This window comes from Urocampus carinirostris, chromosome 7 (genome assembly GCF_059441175.1).
Source record: "Urocampus carinirostris isolate Australia breed hairy pipefish chromosome 7, RoL_Ucar_1.0, whole genome shotgun sequence".
Lineage (NCBI taxonomy): Eukaryota > Metazoa > Chordata > Actinopteri > Syngnathiformes > Syngnathidae > Urocampus > Urocampus carinirostris.
Window position 1 is genome coordinate 2,447,882 of NC_142355.1, and position 22,634 is coordinate 2,470,515.

A 22,634-nucleotide genomic window follows, 5' to 3' on the forward strand; every position below is an offset into this window, starting at 1 on the left:
TTTTCTGTCGTTTCACTTCTCTTATTTTTATCTTTCTCTTTTTCACTTTCTTTTTCTATAATCATTCCCCCCTTTTCGCCATTCATATCTCTATTCTGCCCTCTCTTTCTCTCTCTTTTTCTCTTTTCTCTATTTCTCGCTCGCTCTCTAACTCTTTCTTTTTCTCTGTTTTGCTCCCTTTCTATTTTCTCTCTCTAATTTACACTTGGATTCTCTTTCTATTCCTCTCTTTCTTTATCACCCTCTTTCTTTCCCTTTTTTGACCTCTCTCTCTCTCTCTCTCCCTCTCTCTCTCTTTCTCTCTCTCTCTCTGTCTTTTTTTCTCCAGCTGATTCTTTTTTTTTCTGTCGTTTCACTTCTCTTCTTTTTATCTTTCTCTTTTTCACTTTCTTTTTCTATATTCATTCCCCCCTTTTCGCCATTCATATCTTTATTCTGCCCTCTCTTTCTCTCTCTTTTTCTCTTTTCTCTATTTCTCTCTCGCTCTCTTACTCTTTCTTTTTCTCTGTCTTGCTCCCTTTCTATTTTCTCTCTCTAATTTACACTTGGATTCTCTTTCTATTCCTCTCTTTCTTTCTCACCCTCTTTCTCTCTCTCTCTCTCTCTCTCTCTCTCTCTGTCTTTTTTTCTCCTGCTGACTCTTTTTTTTCTGTCGTTTCACTTCTCTTCTTTTTATCTTTCTCTTTTTCACTTTCTTTTTCTACATCCATTTCCCCCTTTTCTCCATTCATATCTCTATTCTGCCCTCTCTTTTTCTCTCACTGTTACTCCGTCTCCCTTGTTCTCCCTATCTGTTTATCGTTCTCCCTTTCCCTCCCTCTCATTCTCTCTCTTTTCTCTTTTCTCTATTTCTCGCTCGCTCTCTTACTCTTTCTTTTTCTCTGTCTTGCTCCCTTTCTATTTTCTCTCTCTAATTTACACTTGGATTCTTATTCTATTCCTCTCTTTCTTTCTCACCCTCTTTCTCTCTCTCTCTCGCTCTCTCTCTCTCTCTCTGTCTTTTTTTCTCCTGCTGACTCTTTTTTTCTGTCGTTTCACTTCTCTTCTTTTTATCTTTCTCTTTTTCACTTTCTTTTTCTACATCCATTTCCCCCTTTTCTCCATTCATATCTCTATTCTGCCCTCTCTTTTTCTCTCACTGTTACTCCGTCTCCCTTGTTCTCCCTATCTGTTTATCGTTCTCCCTTTCCCTCCCTCTCATTCTCTCTCTTTTCTCTTTTCTCTATTTCTCGCTCGCTCTCTTACTCTTTCTTTTTCTCTGTCTTGCTCCCTTTCTATTTTCTCTCTCTAATTTACACTTGGATTCTTATTCTATTCCTCTCTTTCTTTCTCACCCTCTTTCTCTCTCTCTCTCGCTCTCTCTCTCTCTCTGTGTCTTTTTTTCTCCTGCTGACTCTTTTTTTCTGTCGTTTCACTTCTCTTCTTTTTATCTTTCTCTTTTTCACTTTCTTTTTCTACATCCATTTCCCCCTTTTCTCCATTCATATCTCTATTCTGCCCTCTCTTTTTCTCTCACTGTTACTCCGTCTCCCTTGTTCTCCCTATCTGTTTATCGTTCTCCCTTTCCCTCCCTCTCATTCTCTCTCTTTTCTCTTTTCTCTATTTCTCGCTCGCTCTCTTACTCTTTCTTTTTCTCTGTCTTGCTCCCTTTCTATTTTCTCTCTCTAATTTACACTTGGATTCTTATTCTATTCCTCTCTTTCTTTCTCACCCTCTTTCTCTCTCTCTCTCGCTCTCTCTCTCTCTCTCTGTCTTTTTTTCTCCTGCTGACTCTTTTTTTCTGTCGTTTCACTTCTCTTCTTTTTATCTTTCTCTTTTTCACTTTCTTTTTCTCCCTCTCTCTTTCTCTTAAACTTACTAGTCCGGCCCCTGTGAGATTTTTTTCATCGCATTTGTGGCCCCCAGCTAAAACGAGTTTGACACCCCTGATTTAGACAAGAGCTATTTTAGCCCAGGGACATAAAATCTCATTGAAGGGAGTCACAATGATACAGAAACATGCATGTGTGCTTTTGATTGAGAAAAGAATGGAAGGGGTTGCTTGGTAACACTGGAACCAATGTTCCCTCTAAGCTGCGCACAAGAAAATCTAGCCAGCTCACAAAAATCAGGGCTCAAAATTGCTAATTAAGAAGCAAATTAAGTCAAAGTTACAGTGCATGAAGGGAAAAATACAAGAGTTCCCCTGACGCTGTGTTCTAAATGCGGTATTTTGAAGTCAAGGTCGAAGTAGAACGAAGTCGAGTAAAGTCAGTAGAGTTTTTCGAGAACCGGCTTCTTCGGCTCGGCTCACTTAAAAGAACCGGCTCTTTCGGGTCCCAAACGGCTCTTCAGGTTGTTTTAGCTTCTTTCATCCCTATATGACCAAATATTATGTAAAACAAATAGAACAAAAAAGAAAAAAAATACCAAAATGTAAAAGTAGTGAAAAGCTGAGAAAAAAAAGGAACAAAAGGAAGAGAAAAAAGAAGGAAAAATTCAGAAAAAAGCCAGAAAAAAGAAAAGAAAGAAACAAAGGAAAAAAAATTGAATAGAGAACAAAAAGAAAAAAAAGTAACAGCTAGGAAAAAACAAACACAATGAGATTTTTTTAAAGGAATTAAAAAAAAGGAGAAAAAAAAACACAGAAAAAAGAATAAAAAGTTTGTGTTGCATTCAAATGGCTTTGCAATCGTACATGAGTCAATTTCATTCAAAAGTGAATTTTTTTTTTTGCATTGCCGGAAACTCAGCAAAATGTAACTTGAAGTCAAGTTTTGGACATGTTTGATCATGACTTCGTTGCCACACTTGGGATTGCTGTTGCTCACTGTTATTTCAGGCGACTTTGTGCAAACGCTCAGTGGAAAATGACTCGGTAACACTGGAACCAAAATACTTTTCAATCAGTCTTCCAGAAGCTAGCTCTTTCCACTCTTTTCCTGTCTCGTTCGGTTATTTTGGTCTCTGCTAACGGCATGGCTCATATTCAGTGTGAACATGCAAAATAACCCAAATCTATTCTTTGTGTGGTGTTAGCGACAGTTTTTTGCATGCAAACCATTTCAGGTAAAGTGTTTTTCATTTTTCATCATCAACGTTTGGTCTGTCCCCAGGTGACTTCACCCATAAGCAGGGTTGGGTCGGGTTACTTTAACTGGATTACTTTCCATTACTTTTGGATTACTCTCCAATACCAAATATGCTCATAAAAGACAAAAGAAACTAAATAGGAATAAAATGATGACTCAAAACAAGTGGTAAGCTTTCTCTCCTGGCTTTGATCTCTTTGATCTCCGGCAAAACGAACATCAAATGCGACAGAATGTCAGACAGGACGAAAGGAAGACTGAGATCACTTGCGCTGGTTTCTTGGTTTTATTGGAAGGAAGGAAATGACAAGGTGGGATTCTTCGATCCGTTGGTTGGCAGATTGTCGAGACTTGACAGGCGGGTGAAGGCTTGGCGGGAATGGTCGCGGACAGGCGTAATTGTTGTGTTCAGAAGAGTGATCAGGAGTCAGACGGGCGGGGCAGGTCGTAGGCAAATTCTGAAACGGGTCGGCAACGGAGATCAAGTTGAAGAAAACAGGAGGCAGGCAAAGAGTCGGAGGTACGGGCTTTCTGAGCAGATGGCAACAGGTAGCATAGTACAATCAGACGGCTTGTTTCCGGAAGCTGAGGATTTAAATGTACAGGGTGCGCCAATCAGCTGTCCTGGCTGTTGGCGCCAAATCCTGAACACAGGTGTTCCAGATCCGGGTGATTGTGACACAGAAACCAAATGACAATCAATCCAAACAGCTTGCCGACATCATTTTTTGCCGTTCCATGTATTCCGTTACTCCCCAAGCCTGCACAAAATGGAGTCATTTTATTCATATTTAGTTTCTTTTGTCTTTTATTTGCACATTTGGTATTGGAGTAATCCAAAAGTCATTGAAAGTAATCCAGTTAAAGTAACCCTACCCAACCCCTGCCCAGAAGACTCGTTTATCCATGTTCATCAGCCTTCTTCCCGGTGTTCCAGTTCCAGTCATAGCATTTGGTGTTATTATACTGTAAAACTTTTTTTTTTATTCCCAAAAAAAAGTTATTCAAAATGTAAAATGGATATGTAAAAAAAAAAAAACGACCAATTTTTCTTGATAATACTCCTCTCCAGACTTGATGGCCCTGAGTGGAACATCTAAAGTTGAAAAGAATCATGGATGTTTTTTGGAGATTGAAAATGATTGGTCAATATATTTGCCATTATAACGTTTTCTTTTTCGAACCACTTCTTTTAATATATCTAGAACAACATTTTTTTTTTATTTAGCTATAAGAGAAAAAACACACTCTCTCTCTCTCTCTCACTCTCTCTCTTTCTGTTTCTCTCTCCCTCTCTCTCTCTCTCTTTTGCTTTATCCCTCTATTTCTCTCTCTCTCTCTATCTGTATCTCTCTCACTCTCTCTTTTGTTCTATCATTCTTTCTCTCTTTTTTCCTTTCTCCCTCACTTGTCTTCTCTCTTTTTTGTCTCTCTCCCTGTTCTCTCTATCTGTCTTTTCTCTGTCTCTATCTCTGTTTCTTTCCCTTTCTCTTGCATTTGTAGCTATAAGAGAAAAAATACTCTCTCTCTGACTCTCCCTCTCTCTCTCTCTCTCTCTCTCTCTCTCTCTTTTGCTTTATCCCTCTATTTCTCTCTCTCTCTCTATCTGTATCTCTCACTCTCTCTTTTGTTCTATCATTTATTTCTCTCTTTTTTCCTTTCTCCCTCACTTTTCTTCTCTCTTTTTTCTCTCTCCCTGTTCTCTCTATCTGTCTTTTCTCTGTCTCTATCTCTGTTTCTTTCCCTTTCTCTTGCATTTGTAGCTATAAGAGAAAAAATACGCTCTCTCTGACTCTCCCTCTCTCTCTCTCTCTCTCTCTCTCTCTTTTGCTTTATCCCTCCATTTCTCTCTCTCTCTATCTGTATATCTCTCACTCTCTCTTTTGTTCTATCATTTCTTTCTCTCTTTTTTCCTCTCTCCCTCACTTTTCTTCTCTCTTTCTCTCTCCCTGTTCTCTCTATCTCTCTTTTCTCTGTCTCTATTTCTGTTTCTTTTCATTGCTCTTGCATTTTTACTCATTTTTATCTCACTCTCTTTTCTCTTCTCTCTTTCTTTTTTTCTCTTGTTTTCTCTTTCTTTATCCATCCTTTTCTCTTTCTCCCTCTTTTGCTTTGTTTTTCCTTTTTGTTTTTGTATCTCTTTTTCTTTCTCTCTTTCTTTCTATCTCTCTCTTTCTACTTATCTTTCTCTCTCTCTCTTTCACTTTCTTTCTCTCTATTTTCTCTGTCTGTTTTATTCATCTCTCTTTTTAGTCCCTCTTTTTTTTCTCTCCCTCACTTTTCTTCTCTCTTTTTCTCTCTCCCTGTTCTCTCTGTCTCTGTTTTCTCTGTCTCTATCTCTGTTTATTTCCCTTTCTCTTGCATTTTTACTCATTTTTCTCTCTCACTCTCTTTTTTTCTTCTCTCTTTCTTTTTTCTCTTGTTCTCTCTTTCTTTATCCGTCCTCTTCTTCTTCTCCCTCTTTTTCTCTTGTTTTTCCTTTTTATTTTTTTATCTCGTTTTCTTTCTCTCTTTATTGCTATCTCTCTCTTTCTTATTTTCTTTATCTCTCTCTCTCCTTTTCTCTTTCCCTCCCTATTTCTCTCTATCTCTATCTGTATCTCTATCTATCTCTGTCACTCTCTTTTGTTCTATCATTATTTCTCTCTCTCTCTCTATCTCTCTCTCATCATCACTCTCTTTTTTCCTCTATCCCTCATTTTTCTTCTCTCTTTTTTTCTCTTTTTTTCTCTCCCTGTTCACTCTATCTCTATTTTCTCATTCTCTATCTGTTTCCTTCCCTTTCTCTCACATTTTTACTCATTTTTCTCTCCCACTTTCTTTTCTCTTCTCTCTTCCTTTTTTCCTCTTGTTCTCTCTTTCTATATCCATCCTCGTCTCCTTCTCCCTCTTTTTATTTGTCTTTGTTTTTCCTTTCTATTCTTTTTATCACTTTTTCTTTCTCTCTCTTTCTTATTTTCTTTCTCTCTCTCTAGTCTACTTCAGATTTTTTTTCATCTCTCTTTTTAGTCTCTCTGATTCTCTCATTCTCTCTTTCCTTTTCTCATTCTCCCTCTCTTTATCTCCCCTACTATCTTTCTCTTTAATCTATTAGTCCGGCCCCTGTGAGAGTTTTTTTACTGCAATGTGTTCCCCAAGCTCAAATAGGCATATACAAAACATTTAATACAACAATCAGCATTTATGTTGAAATTTTCCCATTCGGTGCTTAATTTAATGATACAATTTTCCTCATAATCCAACTTTCGATGTTCCACAACTGATTCTTCCCAAAACATGACTTGATGCCAAGCAATGTTCCCTCTAAGCTGCGTGTGTGCGCAATTGCGCACTACCCAGAGCTTTTCCCTGCACAAGAAAATCTAGCCGGCTCACAAAAATCAGGGCTCGAAATTGCTAATTAAGAAGCGAAGTAAGTCAAAATTACAGTGCATGAAGGTCAAAATACAAGGGTTCCCCTGACGCTGTGTTCTAAATGCGGTATTTTGAAAGTCAAGGTCGAAGTAGAACCAAGTTGAGTAAAGTCAGTCGAGTTTTTCGAGAACCGGCTTCTTCGGCTCGGCTCACTAAAAACAACCGGCTCTTTCGGGTCCCAAACGGCTCTTCCGGTTGTTTTTACTTCTTTCATCCCTACACGACCAAATATTGTCTAAAATTATGCACAAAATGATTTATAGAAAGAAGGGGAGGGCAATAGAACTAAAAATAAAAAAATACCAAAATAAAAAAGTAGTGAAGAGCTGGGAAAAAAAGAAGTATAAGCAGAGAAAAAGAGAAAAAAAGTAGGAATAGTTCAGAAAAAAAGGCAGAAAAAAAGAAAAAGAAACAAATAAAAGGAAAAAGGAAATAGAGAACAAAAAAGCAAGAAAAAAGTAACAGCTGGGAAAAAATAAACACAATAAGCTTTTTTTTTTTTTTAAAGAATTTTAAAAAGTCGAAAAAAACAGTTGCATTTAAATAATTTCCAATTATATCGAGTCAATCTTGTTGCCCAGATTGAAGTTCCACTAAAAAAATGTAATTAAATACAGTTGTGTATCGTGCAACCGACTCAATAAGCCCCCAAAATTTTAATATTATGCGAAAAAAGATACCAGGAAAAAAAAGAAATGGAAATCTTGTGAAAGAAAGTTCTCTTTCTCCCTCTTTTTCTTTGTCTTTGTTTTCCCTTTCTATTTTTTATCTCTTGTTCTTTCTCTCTTTCTTTCTATCGCTCTCTTTCTACTTTTCTTTCTCTCTCTCTTTCACTTTCTCTCTCTCTATTCTCTATCTGTTTTATTCATCTCTCTTTTGAGTCCCTCTCATCATCTCTCTTTTATCCTCTCTCCCTCACTATTCCTCTCTCTTTTTCTCTCTCCCTGTTCTCTCTATCTCTCCTTTCTCTGTCGCTATCTCTGTTTCTTTCCCTTTATAAATACCAAAATGAAAAAGTAGTGAAGAAACAAAAGGAGAGAAAAAGAGAAAAAAAGAGCAGAACATTTTCAGAAAAAAAAAACAGAAAAAAAGAAAAAGAAACAAATAAAAGGAAAAAGTATTATGCGAAAAAAGATACCGGGAAAAAAAAGAAATGGAAATCTTGTGAAAGAAAGTTCTCTTTCTCCCTCTTTTTCTTTGTCTTTGTTTTTCTTTTCTATTTTTTATCTCTTGTTCTTTCTCTCTTTCTTTCTATCGCTCTCTTTCTACTTTTCTTTCTCTCTCTCTTTCACTTTCTCTCTCTCTATCCTCTATCTGTTTTTATTCATCTCTCTTTTGAGTCCCTCTCATCATCACTCTCTTTTATCCTCTCTCCCTCACTATTCCTCTCTCTTTTTCTCTCTCCCTGCTCTCTCTATCTCTCCTTTCTCTGTCTCTATCTCTGTTTCTTTCCCTTTATAAATACCAAAATGAAAAAGTAGTGAAGAAACAAAAGGAGAGAAAAAGAGAAAAAAAGAGCAGAACATTTTCAGAAAAAAAAAACAGAAAAAAAGAAAAAGAAACAAATAAAAGGAAAAAGGATTATGCGAAAAAAGATACCAGGAAAAAAAAGAAATGGAAATCTTGTGAAAGAAAGTTCTCTTTCTCCCTCTTTTTCTTTGTCTTTGTTTTTCTTTTCTATTTTTTATCTCTTGTTCTTTCTCTCTTTCTTTCTATCGCTCTCTTTCTACTTTTCTTTCTCTCTCTCTCTTTCACTTTCTCTCTCTCTATCCTCTATCTGTTTTTATTCATCTCTCTTTTGAGTCCCTCTCATCATCACTCTCTTTTATCCTCTCTCCCTCACTATTCCTCTCTCTTTTTCTCTCTCCCTGTTCTCTCTATCTCTCCTTTCTCTGTCTCTATCTCGGTTTCTTTCCCTTTATAAATACCAAAATGAAAAAGTAGTGAAGAAACAAAAGGAGAGAAAAAGAGAAAAAAAGAGCAGAAAAAAATCTGAAAAAAACTGAAAAAAAGAAAAAGGAAAAAAAAAAGGAAAAGGAGAAAGAAAAAAAAAAAGCAAGATGTTTGGTAATGACTTAGTTGCCACACTTGGGATTTCCGTTGCTCACTGTTGTTTCAAGCGTGCGAACGCTCAGACCCGTGGCAAATGACAGGGAACATTGCTGCCGAGCACCTTCTGTCAATGCCGAATAGATCTCCTTCTTGTAATCTTTTTCTGTTTTTCTCAGCCCGGTTGTTTAGCTGTCGATCCTGACTTCTTGCAGGTAACCTCGGCCACAAACGGCTCTGCTGCGGAGTGCTCGCTTGTTGAGGAGGAACCATGGAAACATGAATAATGGCAGTGGAGACATCCCCTCCTCCCTCGCCCAATCCCGGGCCCCACAAGCTTTCCCGATGGAAAAAGAAAAAAAAGAGTGAATGAGAAAATTAGGCATATAAACAAAACGACTAATTTGTATGATGTAATCTAGTTTTGTTATAGTCCCTTTATGAAGTTTTTTCGGGAGTTCTAGACTTTTACTGATAAATACGACTAATTCACTTAACTGCTATAGCACAATGACTCCATGTCTTTCAAAGCAGGGTTGGGTAGGGTTACTTTAACTGGATTACTTTCAATGACTTTTGGATTACTCCGATACCAAATATGCTAAAAAATATATGAATAAAATGACCAGTTTTGCCGGGGATCAAAGAGATCAAAGCCAGCAGAGAAAGCTTACCACGTGTTGTGAGTCATCATTTTATTCATATTTAGTTTCTTTTGTCTTAGGATATTTGGTATTGGAGTAATCCAAAAGTAATTGAAAGTAATCCAGTTAAAGTAACCCTACCCAACCCTGGCAACGATACACACTTCCTGTTATAGCACAATGACTCCATGAGTTACTTTAACTGGATTACTTTCAATAACTTTTGGATTACTCCGATACCAAATATGCTAATAAAAAATGAATAAAATGACTAGTTTTGCCGGGGATCAAAGAGATCAAAGCCAGCAGAGAAAGCTTACCACGTGTTGTGAGTCATCATTTTCTTCATATTTTGTTTCTTTTGTCTTTTATGAGCATATTTGGTATTGGAGAGTAATCCAAACGTATTTGAAAGTAATCCAGGTAAAGTAATCCTACCCAACCCTGGCAACGATACACACTTCCTGTTATAGCACAATGACTCCGTGTCCTTAATAGCAGGGTTGGGTAGGGTTACTTTAACTGGATTACTTTCAATGACTTTTGGATTACTCCGATACCAAATATGCTAATAAAAAATGAATAAAATGACTAGTTTTGCCGGGGATCAAAGAGATCAAAGCCAGCAGAGAAAGCTTACCACGTGTTGTGAGTCATCATTTTCTTCATATTTTGTTTCTTTTGTCTTTTATGAGCATATTTGGTATTGGAGAGTAATCCAAAAGTAATTGAAAGTAATCCAGTTAAAGTAACCCTACCCAACCCTGGCAACGATACACACTTCCTGTTATAGCACAATGACTCCATGAGTTACTTTAACTGGATTACTTTCAATAACTTTTGGATTACTCCGATACCAAATATGCTAATAAAAGATGAATAAAATGACTAGTTTTGCCGGAGATCAAAGAGATCAAAGCCAGCAGAGAAAGCTTACCACGTGTTGTGAGTCATCATTTTATTCATATTTAGTTTCTTTTGTCTTAGGATATTTGGTATTGGAGTAATCCAAAAGTCATTGAAAGTAATCCAGTTAAAGTAACCCTACCCAACCCTGGCAACGATACACACTTCCTGTTATAGCACAATGACTCCATGAGTTACTTTAACTGGATTACTTTCAATAACTTTTGGATTACTCCGATACCAAATATGCTCATAAAAAATGAATAAAATGACTAGTTTTGCCGGGGATCAAAGAGATCAAAGCCAGCAGAGAAAGCTTACCACGTGTTGTGAGTCATCATTGTATTCATATTTTTTTTTTTGTCTTTTATTAGCATATTTGGTATTAGAGTAATCCAAAAGTCATTGAAAGTAATCCAGTTAAAGTAACCCTACACAACCCTGCGTAATAGCAGACTCTTGCACAATGTACTTTAAGAAGATAAGAGTTTATCAAGAGAAACACAACACATACAACTTATTATTTCGAGGAAAATTTCACACTTCCACTTGAAGTGACTGAGAGGTGACGGATTTCACTGGGGAACATTATTTTTTCGGAGATTATTTTATTTACGTCGAACAGGCCAAGTTAATATCAAAACAAATATTAATTGAGCAGCCAAAGAAACACAAGAGAAAAATTTGCTGCAATTGAAATAGTTCCACTTGATGTCGCTTAAGACGGGCGGCACTCACATAAGACCTGGAGCTCCTTTTTTTCTCTGTGTCATGCTCCCTCTCTCTTACTTTTTCTTTCTTTTTTCACTTTCTTTCTCTGGTCCTCTATCCTTTTTTTTCCTTTTCACTCTTTTTCTCACTTTCTCTTTCTCACTCTCTATTTCTATCACTTTCTTTCTCACTCTCTTACTACTCTGGTCTTTTCTTTCTAACTTTATCTGTCTTTCTCTGTTTCTTTCTCTCCTTTTTGTGCTCACTTTCTTGCTCTCTCTCTCTCTCTGTCTCTCTTTACTTCTGTCATTTTTTTCTTTATTTCTCTTTATCTCTCACTTTCCCACTTTCTATCACTTTCTTTATCACTCTCTTTTCACTCTAGTCTTTTCTCCTTTTCCCCTACTATATCCCCTTTTTCTAACTTTATCTCGCTTTCTCACTCTGTTTCTTTCTCTCCTTTGTGTGCTCACTTTCTTGCTCTCTCTCTCTCTTTACTTCTGTCATTCTTTTTCTTTATTTCTCTTTATGTCTTTCGCTTTCTCACTTTCTTTCCCTCTTTATTTCGCTTTCTCGTTTTCCATCTCTTTATTTCTTTCTATTCTCTCTTTATCTTCTTGTATTCATTGTTCTCCCTTTCTTTCTCTATTGTGCTTTTTCTATTTCTCCCTTTAACTCTCTCTTTTCTTCATTATTTCTCTTTTTTACTCCCTTGTTCTCTCTTGCTCTTGTTTTCTTTCTCCCTCTTTTTCACTCTCTCTCTCTTTCTCACTCTTGTTCTCTTAAATCTCCTAGTTTGGCCCCCATGAGATTTATTTTTTGCATTTGGCCCCCAGCTAAAATGAGTTTGACACCCCTTGTTGTAAGTACTTCCCTGATTAGGACTACACTTCTCTGGAATTAGGCAAGTTGCCACATAGAATTTGACGTGCCAACAAAAAAAAAAAAACATTTGGGAATCAGTGAGCCGATTCTAGCTCCGTCGGTACAACTTTCCGAGAGTGATTTTCTCCCCCCGCAATATTGTTCCCCAGTTTTATCGTAATGAGTTAGGAAGTCGATGGTTTCTTTACCTTACTTCATAAGCACACTCGCTAGGATCATGTTTATTCTTAATCTCTACTTCTTTCATGTATGTGTACAGGCAGGTTATGCTAGGTTTTATAGCACAAGATCCACTATTTACATGAAAGCACAAATTTGACCACAAAGACACATTACAAGCCAGTTCTCTCTTATTTAGGAAAGGGACTTTTCTGTCGTCTTTAATGTCAAGCTTCCGTGCATTTGTTTGAGCGAAAATGTGTGTTTGTCCTTTGATGTCTTCCGAAAAATAACGGCACAAGATGAAAACAATTCCTAGGACCAAATTACCTTGTCCAATGCACTGCAAAAGTTTAAAAACTGACACAATCATGTCAGATCCAAGTGTCCAAATTTACACCACAAAGACCACACCCAAAAATGTATATCACTGCCCGAAATGAGGAAATTGCCATGCTAACGTTAAACGTGTACAACCAATGAATTGGCTCATCGAATGAAGAACAGTAAAGCACAACTTCACAACTTATGCAAAACAAAATCCATGATCCCATGAATGTCATGATTGTCAAACTCAAGACACCTGGGGTAATCGTTTGGCACTCTCTGATTGGCTGGCACTCCCCTCTTAAGCAGTCAGCACCCAGAGGGGAGTGTCAGACCGTACTTGTGTCTCTCTGTGTGGTTCGCCACATTACCAGTACCATCGACTTCTCCTGCTTGATTCCTGCCTGCCTCCTGTTTCGACCTGTCTCTGTCCCACGTTTACAATCTACTCTCCTGCCCTGGTCAACGACCTGCCCGCTAAGCTGTATCGATCTATCACGAACCAGAATGGAATCTCGGACCCAATTGCGTTCGTTTTAAAGGAATCTTTATTGGATTGAGCTGACAGACCTTGCTTTGGAAGCCGATGGTTGTCGGTCGCTAGCAGCGTCGGACGGAATGGCAGTTCCGTGACAAGTAGGCAGAATCGATACAGCTTAGCGGGCAGGTCGGTGGCCAGGGCAGGAGAGTAGATCGTAAACGTGGGACAGAGACAGGTCGAAACAGGAGACAGTCAGGAATCAAGCAGGAGAAGTCTTTGGTACTGGTAATCTGGCGAAACACAAGTACGGTCTGACACTCCCTTCTGGGTGCTGACTGCTTAAGAGGGGAGTGCCAGCCAATCAGAGAGCGCGCTCCTTAGCGCCAAACGATTGCCCCAGGTGTCTTGAGTTTGGCAATCATGACAATAAAACTCAGGCCTCTATGTTTACCCCTGAAGAATTGTTCAGGAATGTTAATGTTTACTTCGCGAAAGAAAAACAGCTTAAGAGCACAAACAAGCCACATTTTGAAAATGACTAGTTGCATTACCGGGGAGCGCGGCGGCGCAGTGGTTAGCACGTGTGCGGCACAGTTCTGAGGTCATGAGATCGAACCTCCTGTGTGGAGTTTGCATGTTCTCCCCGTACGTGAGTTTCCTCCGGGCACTCCGGTTTCCTCCCACATTCCAAAAACATGCTTTTCAGATGAATTAGCCGGTCCAAATTGTCCCTAGGTGGGAATCAACGAGTGAGTTGTCTGTCCTTGTGTGCCTTGCGATTGGCTGGCAACCGGTTCAGGGTGTCCCCTGCCCACTGCCCGAAGATAGCTGGGATGGGCTCCAGCACCCCCGCGACCCTACCGAGGATAAGCGGTGCCGATAATGGATGGATGGAATGGATAGTTGCATTACCATCCTGTATTAAGAGACACAATTCAGTTTCGGAAAAAAGCGCAGCCATCTGATGATGTCAGATGGGATTGTTGACTTGCACAAATCAAGACAGACCTGAGATATTTATATTCCTCCTTGGCGAGTCTCAGAAGGTTCACAAAGGCAAACATTTTCATATACTCGGCCAGCAGAGCCCAAGACTGTTCTGAAAATCCCTACAATGCTGCACTTGTGCGCTCATATCCATGATTTCCCTCAACCCGACAGTGGTCATGTTCCTTCATTCGCTCTTATAAGCAACAACAACAAAGGCAAGGCAAGGCAAAACTTAATAAAATCAATGAATGAAAATAAAGTAAAAGTGAAGAGTGCAGATAGAACCCTTTCAGTTGTATGCACAGTTGAACAGAGCTGTTTTTAGCCTGGACTGTAAGAGTAGACGCCTGTCTGACGTCATCAGGAAGACTATTCCAGAGTTTAGCTGCATGGAACTGAAACGCAGCTTCACCCTGTTTAGTCCTGGCTCTGGGCACCAGCAGAAAACCTGTCCCTGACGTTCTCAGGGTCCGAGATGGTTCATATGGGACCAACATGTCACAGATGTACTCTGGTGCTAGACCATGAAGAGACTTATACACCAGCAGAGCTGTTTTAAAGTCTCTGAGCGACAGGAAGTCGGTGCAGAGACCTGAGCACAGGACTAATATGGTCTTACCTCCTGGTTCTAGTTAGGACCCGAGCAGCAGCGTTCTGGATGTTCTGCAGCTGTCTTACAGCATGTTTAGAATGTTCGGTCAGAAAGCTGTTACAGTAGTCTAACCTGGACAGTAAACCTTTGATTCTGGCAATGTTTTTGAGATGGTAAAAGGCTGATGATGTTATGGATTTAATGTGGCTGTTAAAGTTTAGGTCTGAGTCCGTTTCTACCCCAAGATTTCTAACCTGATTTTTAGCTTTTAAACTAAGCGATTCCAGATGACTGATGACACTTTCTCTGGGTTTTTGTGGGCCAAAGACAATGACTTCAGTCTTGTCTGAGTTTAGCTGGAGAGAGTTGTTTTGCATCCGCACAGTGATCTGTTGGAGGCAGTGACAGAGTCCCATGTTCACCTGCTGTCAGCAAGATGTAAATCTGAGTGACATCTGGATAGTATGGTAGCATGTAAAGATTGAACAAGAGGGGTCCCAGGATGGACCCCTGGGGTACCCCACAGGTCACTGCCAATTGGTCTGACACATAGTCTTCGATCTGAACAAACTACTTCATTTCCTCGAGGTAGGACTGGAACCAATTCAGGGCAGGACAACAAAAACAAAAATTGTATGTCCCCTTCCCCAATCTTGTGTCCTTCTCCCCCTGTCTCGTTTCTTGTCGTATGTGCTTGCCGACAACCCGGCCTCGAAGATGTCCGAACCACACTGATTAAAACCACGCGCGATGCATGTTATGCTAACACAAGCTAGCTACGGCGCGGCATTGCTGCACATTGGTGGCAAACGAATGCATATAAGCACACTAATACATGACTGAAGAACACAATGCCGACACCCTAATTGGTCTTTTGACTTGGACATTCTTGTCTTCGGGTTTGTTCGTTAAATGGGAATTTAACACCTTCGTTTTATTTTACATTGAAAGTTATGATTCATGTAAACAGCATTTTGGATGTTATTTGTTTGTGTAATATGAGAAAATAAATTAAATGCAGGAATTTTCTATCCTACAGCACTGAGATTGCTATAAACAAGCATCTTACATTCGCACTCTATTGAGTTTTATTTTTCTCTATTACAACACAGCACAGGGCCTAGTCCAGCACAGTGTTAGCTCAACCATTAGCATTAGCAAAAATCATGTGAATTGCAAACCTAAACCCTATAAATTCCCACTATAGTACACTATCAATTGTGGATACAGTAATCCCTTGCTCTATCGCAGTTCACTTTTTGCGGATTCGCTACTTTGTGGATATTCATCTGCATCCTGATTGGCTAAACAAAGAAAGATGCTTTATAACGCCAACAAAGTTGGACTTCTCGAACAGCTAAACTTGCTCTGGAGCCACATCCTGGTTTTTGGCGCTCTCTAGTGGCTTACTGGCACTTTTTCAGAAATGTTTGATAGTGGAAAAATATACGGTTTCTGTTGGAGAAAAACGAATGGTAAATGCAGTTTTCCACAACGTCCATGTGATGGCGGCAAAGTATCATGTAAAGTGGATGGTGTGCACTAAAACAGCAAGATTTTTTTTCTAAAATGATAATAAGAGTACAGAAGTTAATTGTCAAAAACATACAATGACTTTCGCCTTCTTGAGTAATAAACAAATGAGTCGTTACCAGCTTGATTTCAGTTAAATAAATTAGGTAAGTTAAATAAACAAGGTAAGCTTTTATTGGTTGTTGTCCGAGCCCGAAAAATTAATGATAATGGAAAAATGGTCTTCCTGAAAACTGGATAAATAAATTCGAATATCAATCCCAAAAAATCACATCGTGTTAACTCCCCATTTAAGGAGCCCGAGAAATTAACGACGATGAAACATGAACCATGTTTATATTCAAATTATTTTAAAAGCATGGATAAAAATTATTTTTTTTTTTGCACCACAATCGTAAAAAGCATGAGATTTGAAGTGCCTCCTTGCACTTATGTGTATATATTGTAGTCAACAGTATTTTCTTGTCGGTGATGTTGTTTTCATCCAGGTTTGTAGAAATATAGTTTTATCGCTGTTACATTACAAATGTAATCCTATAGAAAATATATCATGATGTCCCGAGTAGAATGATATCATAGAGAAGAAAATGTATTAAATTGCATGTTTGTTCTTTTTTTTTTATTCTCTAATATTCTGTCACTCAAAATTATACAGTATAAATATCTTTCTTTTTGTATCTAATGTAAGCCTTTTGAATGTCTGTTCCATGACCATATAAGCATTGTTTATTCATTGTTATTGTATATAAATAGAGATATCAATGTTCTAAACCCCGTGGCAATGCAGACTTAAAGCAGGCATGTCAAACATAAGGCCAGTGGGCCGGATCCAACCCGAGTCGATGAATTAATCCGGCCGATAAATTTCTCGGAAGAGCAATTCTCGAGGTTGTTTCTATCTAAAGATATAATTTTTATTGAATAATTGCAAACTAAATTCTGTCACTGGCCGTGTGAGGGCAGTGTTGAGTTTGTACAGCGTGGCGAGTTGGTTCAACTGTAAAACTGCTTTCACTCAAGTGTTAAGATGAACCGGATAATGCCAAACATTTTTTTTTCTTTTATTGTTCAGGAATAGATATTTTTAGAAAAGATCCCTTGCATCCGTGATTATAATATGTGGGGTGGGTTACCAGTGTTCGTTTTAGCTGTGAAAAGTGATGGGTCCCGGGGACTCGCATGCTCAAAAATCAATGGGTCCCAACAGAGATCTTTGGGTCCCCAAAATTTAGTCTTATCCAGGTTGAAATTGTCAATCAGCGACAAATATATAATATAAATCTATATCTTCAGTCAGTTTTAATCCTCACAGTTTATTGGTAATACAAAGCAGTTATCACTTCAGATTTTTCAGTTCATATATTCTTCGTGGTTTGCTGTCCCGGCACAGTTGTAATGCCTTCTCAAGATCCAATCCATTATCATCCTCCTCATAGCGTCACCAGGAATATAATTTAGTCCATTTTGGCAGAAAAGTCATTTTCTTGCTAGGAGTATTGTTTTGTTTATTTTCTTTTGTCGAATCGTTCGCTTCAACACACACGTGTTTTCCTTGCCTCCGCGATCTTCCGAAGAATTTCTCTGCCGTTTTTTCGTGCCGGAATTATTGCCGCTGTTATCACTTTCTGTATTATGTTTCGACCTATTACTGAGACTGAAGAAATTACCAATTTTGTGTTGATTTTCACCTTAAATCGATGACAACCACTACAACAATGACGTCATCTCAAAGCAACGAGAGCTCGTTTGCTGAGATCAGTGTGCGGACAAAATCTCGAACCGCGAGACCAAAACAACAAGGGCGGATCCGCCTGATGAAAAGTTTGGAGTGCGATAAATCTTTAAAAAAAAGTAATCAGGGTAATAATGACAATTTTGTGTCGAAAAAGTTGCGTCCCCAGCAAAAATGATGCGTCTAGGACGCAGGGACGGGGACAAACCAGAACACTGGGTTACTAATGTAGGCTGAGTGACAAAGCTTAATACTAAAAACCAAGTAAAAATTAGCAGTTGACATTCTTTTACTGTGAAAAGAAAGTCTGGATCCGGCCCCGGAGCCGGACTAAGTTTGACATCCCTGCTTTAAAGCAACATTTGCATGAAAAGAGAAGAAGCGAGCGTGTGAACGAGAGTAAGCGAGAGATGGAGACGTTTTGAAAAAAAAAACGGGGCCAACATGATTTTATTCAGTGGGAACAGTGAGAAAAGTTGCGCAGAAGGTCAAATGTTGTCCGAACATGGCTGGAGTGAAGAACGGGGGCGACATAGAGCAACATTTCCTCAGGTGACTTGTTGTGTTTGTGTTTACTGGCCAGAAATCTGGATCCCTAGACCTGTTTTCGGGTTCCTCCTGAGACTCTTAGGGCCATCGCCAGCAAATTCTGTAGTCCACCTGCCTTTACCCGCTTTCTCAATACACATAATGTACACACACACACAAATAAACACCCGAAACCCGCTAACTTTTGCCTATTCACCTCCCGCCTGGAGACATTTCGGACGGCTATAGCCGTCAATGGCAGTGAAGGCCTTAACTGCATCTTATATGAGGCTGTTTGCGAAGTAAATCACACAAAATACTCTCACAAATCCACAAATATAATCCCAGACACACAATACCATATATACTCTTTCACACATACCTCTATACTCTCATATACACTCTACTATTCTCTCTTACATGTTACTGTACTCTCATACATGCACTACTATGCTTTGACACACAGTGTTATGAATTCTCTCACACTTATACTCACACAGAAACACACTACTCTACTCTCTCACACATACTATTATACTCTCTTAAAATCAATAGATAGATAGATGTCTTGATAGATAGATTTCTGGATAGATGTTTAGATAGATGTCTAGACAGATGGATGTCTAGATAGATGTCTAGATAGATGTCTAGATGGGTGTCTAGATAGATGTCTAGATAACTAGATGTCTAGATAGATAGACATCTGGATAGATGTTTAGTCTAGATAGATGTCTAGATAGATGTCTAGATAGATGTCTAGATAGATGTCTAGATAGATGTCTAGATAGATGTCGAGATAGATGTCTAGATATATGTCTAGATGGATAGATGTCTTGATACATGTCTAGATAGATGGATGTCTAGATAGATAGATGTCTAGATAGATAGATGTCTAGATAGATTTCTAGATAGATGTCTAGATAGATAGATGTCTAGATAGATGTCTAGATAGATGTCTAGCTAGATAGGTGTCTAGATAGGTGTCTAGATAGAGGGCTAGATGGATACATGTCTAGATAGATGTCTAGATAAATGTCTAGATAGATAGATGTCTAGATCGATGTCTAGATAGATGTCTAGATATATGTCTAGATAGATTTCTGGATAGATGTCTAGATAGATGTCTAGATAGATGGATGTCTAGATAGATGTCTAGATAGATGTCTGGATATATGTCTAGATGGATGTCTAGATAGATAGATGTCTAGATAGATGTCTAGATAGATGTCTAGATCTATGTCTAGATAGATGTCTGGATAGATGTCTAGATAGATGTCTAGATAGATAGATGTCTAGATAGATGTTTAAATAGATGGATAGATACTTTATTCATTCCCGTAGGGAAATTCACACTTCCAGCAGTATCCTTGTGTTGAAAACAAAACAATAATAAAGTAAAAGGAATATAATACATAAATACCCAATGTAACGTATTAATATAGAGTATTTAGATAAAATACACACTGTAATAAAAATACGGTAATATGCAATGTCCATCCTATCATACACACACTACTATGCTGTCACATGCATACTACTATATTGGGGCGGCAGTGGCTCAGGAGGTAGAGCGCTCGTCTTGGGATCAAGAGATCGCAGTTCGAATCCCGGCTCCTCCTTGTTCCATGTGGAAGTGTCCTCGGGTAAGACACTGAACCCCTAATACCCCCAATAAGCAGGTTAGCGCACTAAGTCTTGGAAAGTCTTGACTTGAAAAGCGCTATATAAATGCAGATCATTTCATTTCATACTCTGTCCCATATACTACTATACTGGGAGCCATTACATTTGAAGTCAAACTGTACAACATAAATACATCTAAAAAGTGATTAAAGTGCATCGCCATGGTTACCAAAGTTGGTGTTCATTACACTTGCTGTTTGAAAGCATAGTAATGTGTGTATGAGAGTATAGTAGTAAGTGTGAGAAAGTATAGTAGTGTCTAAGAAAGAGTATAGTAAAGTTTATGCATTGTTATTACTGTCTGTATGAGAGTTTAGTTGTCTACGTGTGAGAGTATTATGTCATTCGTATTCGTAAGTATTTACTTCTCAAATGGCCTCTCATAGGATCTCCACTCTTTTACCGAAATATGTCTTTTTTTTTAAAGAAACCTTTTTGAAATGATACCAGCTTGGTCAGCAGGAATTTGCCTTCCTGCTCCGACTTTTCTAGGCCTTCCCTTCTTTGTATAGATTTTGCTTTTATTTTGATGTAAAGGCAGAAAATACATGTGAGGGCGATATTGAAAAATGACAAAAAAATCTTTCCTTGAGTTTATGATATACATACAAAAATAATCTGTTTTCTACGTATCTCAATGTGCTGTACCTTTGGTGTACATATACAAATATAACTAATAAATGTTTCATTCATGACTAATATTGATGGTTGTGTTGTTATTGTTTTTCTGATGGGAGAGAATTCCTATGCAGTACATTCACTTGAAATTAAAACTTGCTTTGAGGCCAGCGTTGTTAAAATTGTTTTAAAAATTCTGCAAAAAAAGGCTGGGAGACAAAAAAAAACCCGCCAGTATTGTCACAGACCACAAACGGACACAGGACCCAATAGCGCTCGTTTTCTCAGTTTTTATTGATAAAAGGGGAGAGTAAGGCTTGCTTCCACGATCCGATGGCTGACGGACAAAAGGAGCGAGCGGTGCGGAAGTGGCAGTTCGTAAGCGAGGTCGGTAGCAGGAGGCAGGCAGGTAACAGGGCAAAACAGATCAGATAACAGGCAGGCAGAGTCAGGTCCGGAAACAGGTTCGCAACGAAGATCAGGCAGAAAAAAGCAGGGCAGGAACAGAGTCGGACGAAAAGGCTTACTGAGCTGAAGGCAACAGTTCGCATAGCGATCTGACGGCTTCCAAGAGGAAGCCGGGGGTTTAAAAAGAGAGTGTCAGCCAATCAGCTGTCCGGGCTGTTGGTGCCAATTAAGCCGCCGCAGCTGCGCTCAATCGGCAATCATGACAAGTATTTTGTCCATTTTGTGCCCAAGGTACCTTGATAAATGAAGCCGGTTTTGTGTGCATGTGTCCTTGTCAGCTGCAGGGAGTATTTGGGGGATAATGGGTGATGTAAAGATCTCACCCTGTGCGCCCTGCGCCCCAAAGGTGGGTGGCAACCAACGCTTGGCACACGTCTGGCAGGAAATAATGAGTGAGGGGTAGGTGCAACCACCTTTTATAGCATGACCTGATTCCACCTAAGTGGGTGGAGAGGTGGACCTTCTATATGTAGAAGGGACTAGAGCATTCCACAACCCTGGAGCCCGAATGGAGATTGCTCTCGAACCTGCGGTTCTCTCCTTAGCTCTTGGGATCATTAGTTGACCAGCGTTTTCAGAGGGAAGGCGCCGGACATAGGGGGAAATTAAATCTGAAAGATTTGAGGGAGCAAGTCCATGCATGATTTTGTATAATACCAACAGAACCTTAAAATCACATCTTAAGTTAACAGGGAGCCAATGCAGGTTAGCTAAAATCGGGGTAAAGTGATCAAACTTTCTTGTCATACCTTTCAACCTGTACGTTTTGCCGTACAAAGTACGTTTATTATGGATTTTAAGACGTGTACGCCGTACAAGAAAATCCGTACGGAAAAACGCGAATTATTCAATTACGGGTACCATCCGGTATACACCGACTATCACCAAACGGCAAATCAACGAAGTCAAACGAGTTCGCCGCGGTAGCCTCTATCTCCGTATCGTTTTTTTCGTTGCAAACGAAGAGAGCGGTTTTAGAGTAAATATTTGACACGGTTGGATTCACTGGACTATCGTGAATGTAACTAGACCATATTAATGTAATTTCACAGCACTTGTGAGTTATACCGGCTTTATAGTTTCCGGGTATCGTGTTTTAGACTGATTGTGATGTTTCTATGATGAGAACATTTTGAAATTGTCACCAAGAGTTTAAGCTTCCTAATGATATGTGGCATGGCCTTTTTCATTGACTGGTGACATCGGGTTGTTTATCAATATTCTGACGACCTGCTGTTAAGGCAGGGGTAGGGAACCTATGGCTCTGGAGCCATATATGGCTCTTTTCATGAGTACATTTGGCTCCGAAATAAAATGTAACTATTGCACATCTCTCTGTGGCGTTCCAAAGTCAAGTGATTTCATCCCGTCCATATAAAGCCGAAGCAACTTAATGCAGAAGTTCAATAAGAAACGCTGGCAAACGACTTTGATTGGGTGAGCAGTACAGGTGGGCGGATCCCTGCACACAACGCAAGGCACTTCCTTCACTCTCTCGCTCAGTGCAGTCTACATCGAAAGTGAATATGGCGATATGCTTATCGTTTGCAGTCATTTGTGACATTTTTACAAAAGAACTTTGCATGCACATTGTTTTGAAACCGTTTTTAAGGACAAATTTCATGGGAAAAAATTGCCTCAACACTATTAAGGTGGAAGACAAATTGTAAATGGCATATTTACATTGATTTGGGACACAGGATTTGTCATTATTTTCATTTCATACATTTGATTAAATCATCAAATGACAGACAGTGAAGTAAAATGTGCTGACGAATTAGCTTTTGTCTCAAGAGCGTATTTGGCAGTTTTTTCAATTTTGTCTGAAAATATATGATGTGGC

The 22,634-nt window shown here is 38.9% G+C and overlaps 1 protein-coding gene across 2 annotated transcripts in view; it reads left to right on the plus strand.

The window, feature by feature from the left end:
- LOC148362105 (excitatory amino acid transporter 2-like) overlaps positions 1–12,421 on the plus strand; it is a 105,484-nt gene extending 93,063 nt beyond the window's left edge. For both annotated transcript variants that reach the window (XM_088339538.1, XM_088339539.1), the window contains exon 11: positions 8,750–12,421. In XM_088339538.1, coding sequence (XP_088195664.1) covers positions 8,750–8,821 — 72 coding nt within the window. In that variant the 3' untranslated portion in view covers positions 8,822–12,421. The remainder of the gene's footprint in view (positions 1–8,749) is intronic.
- The last annotated feature ends 10,213 nt before the right edge of the window (positions 12,422–22,634 follow it).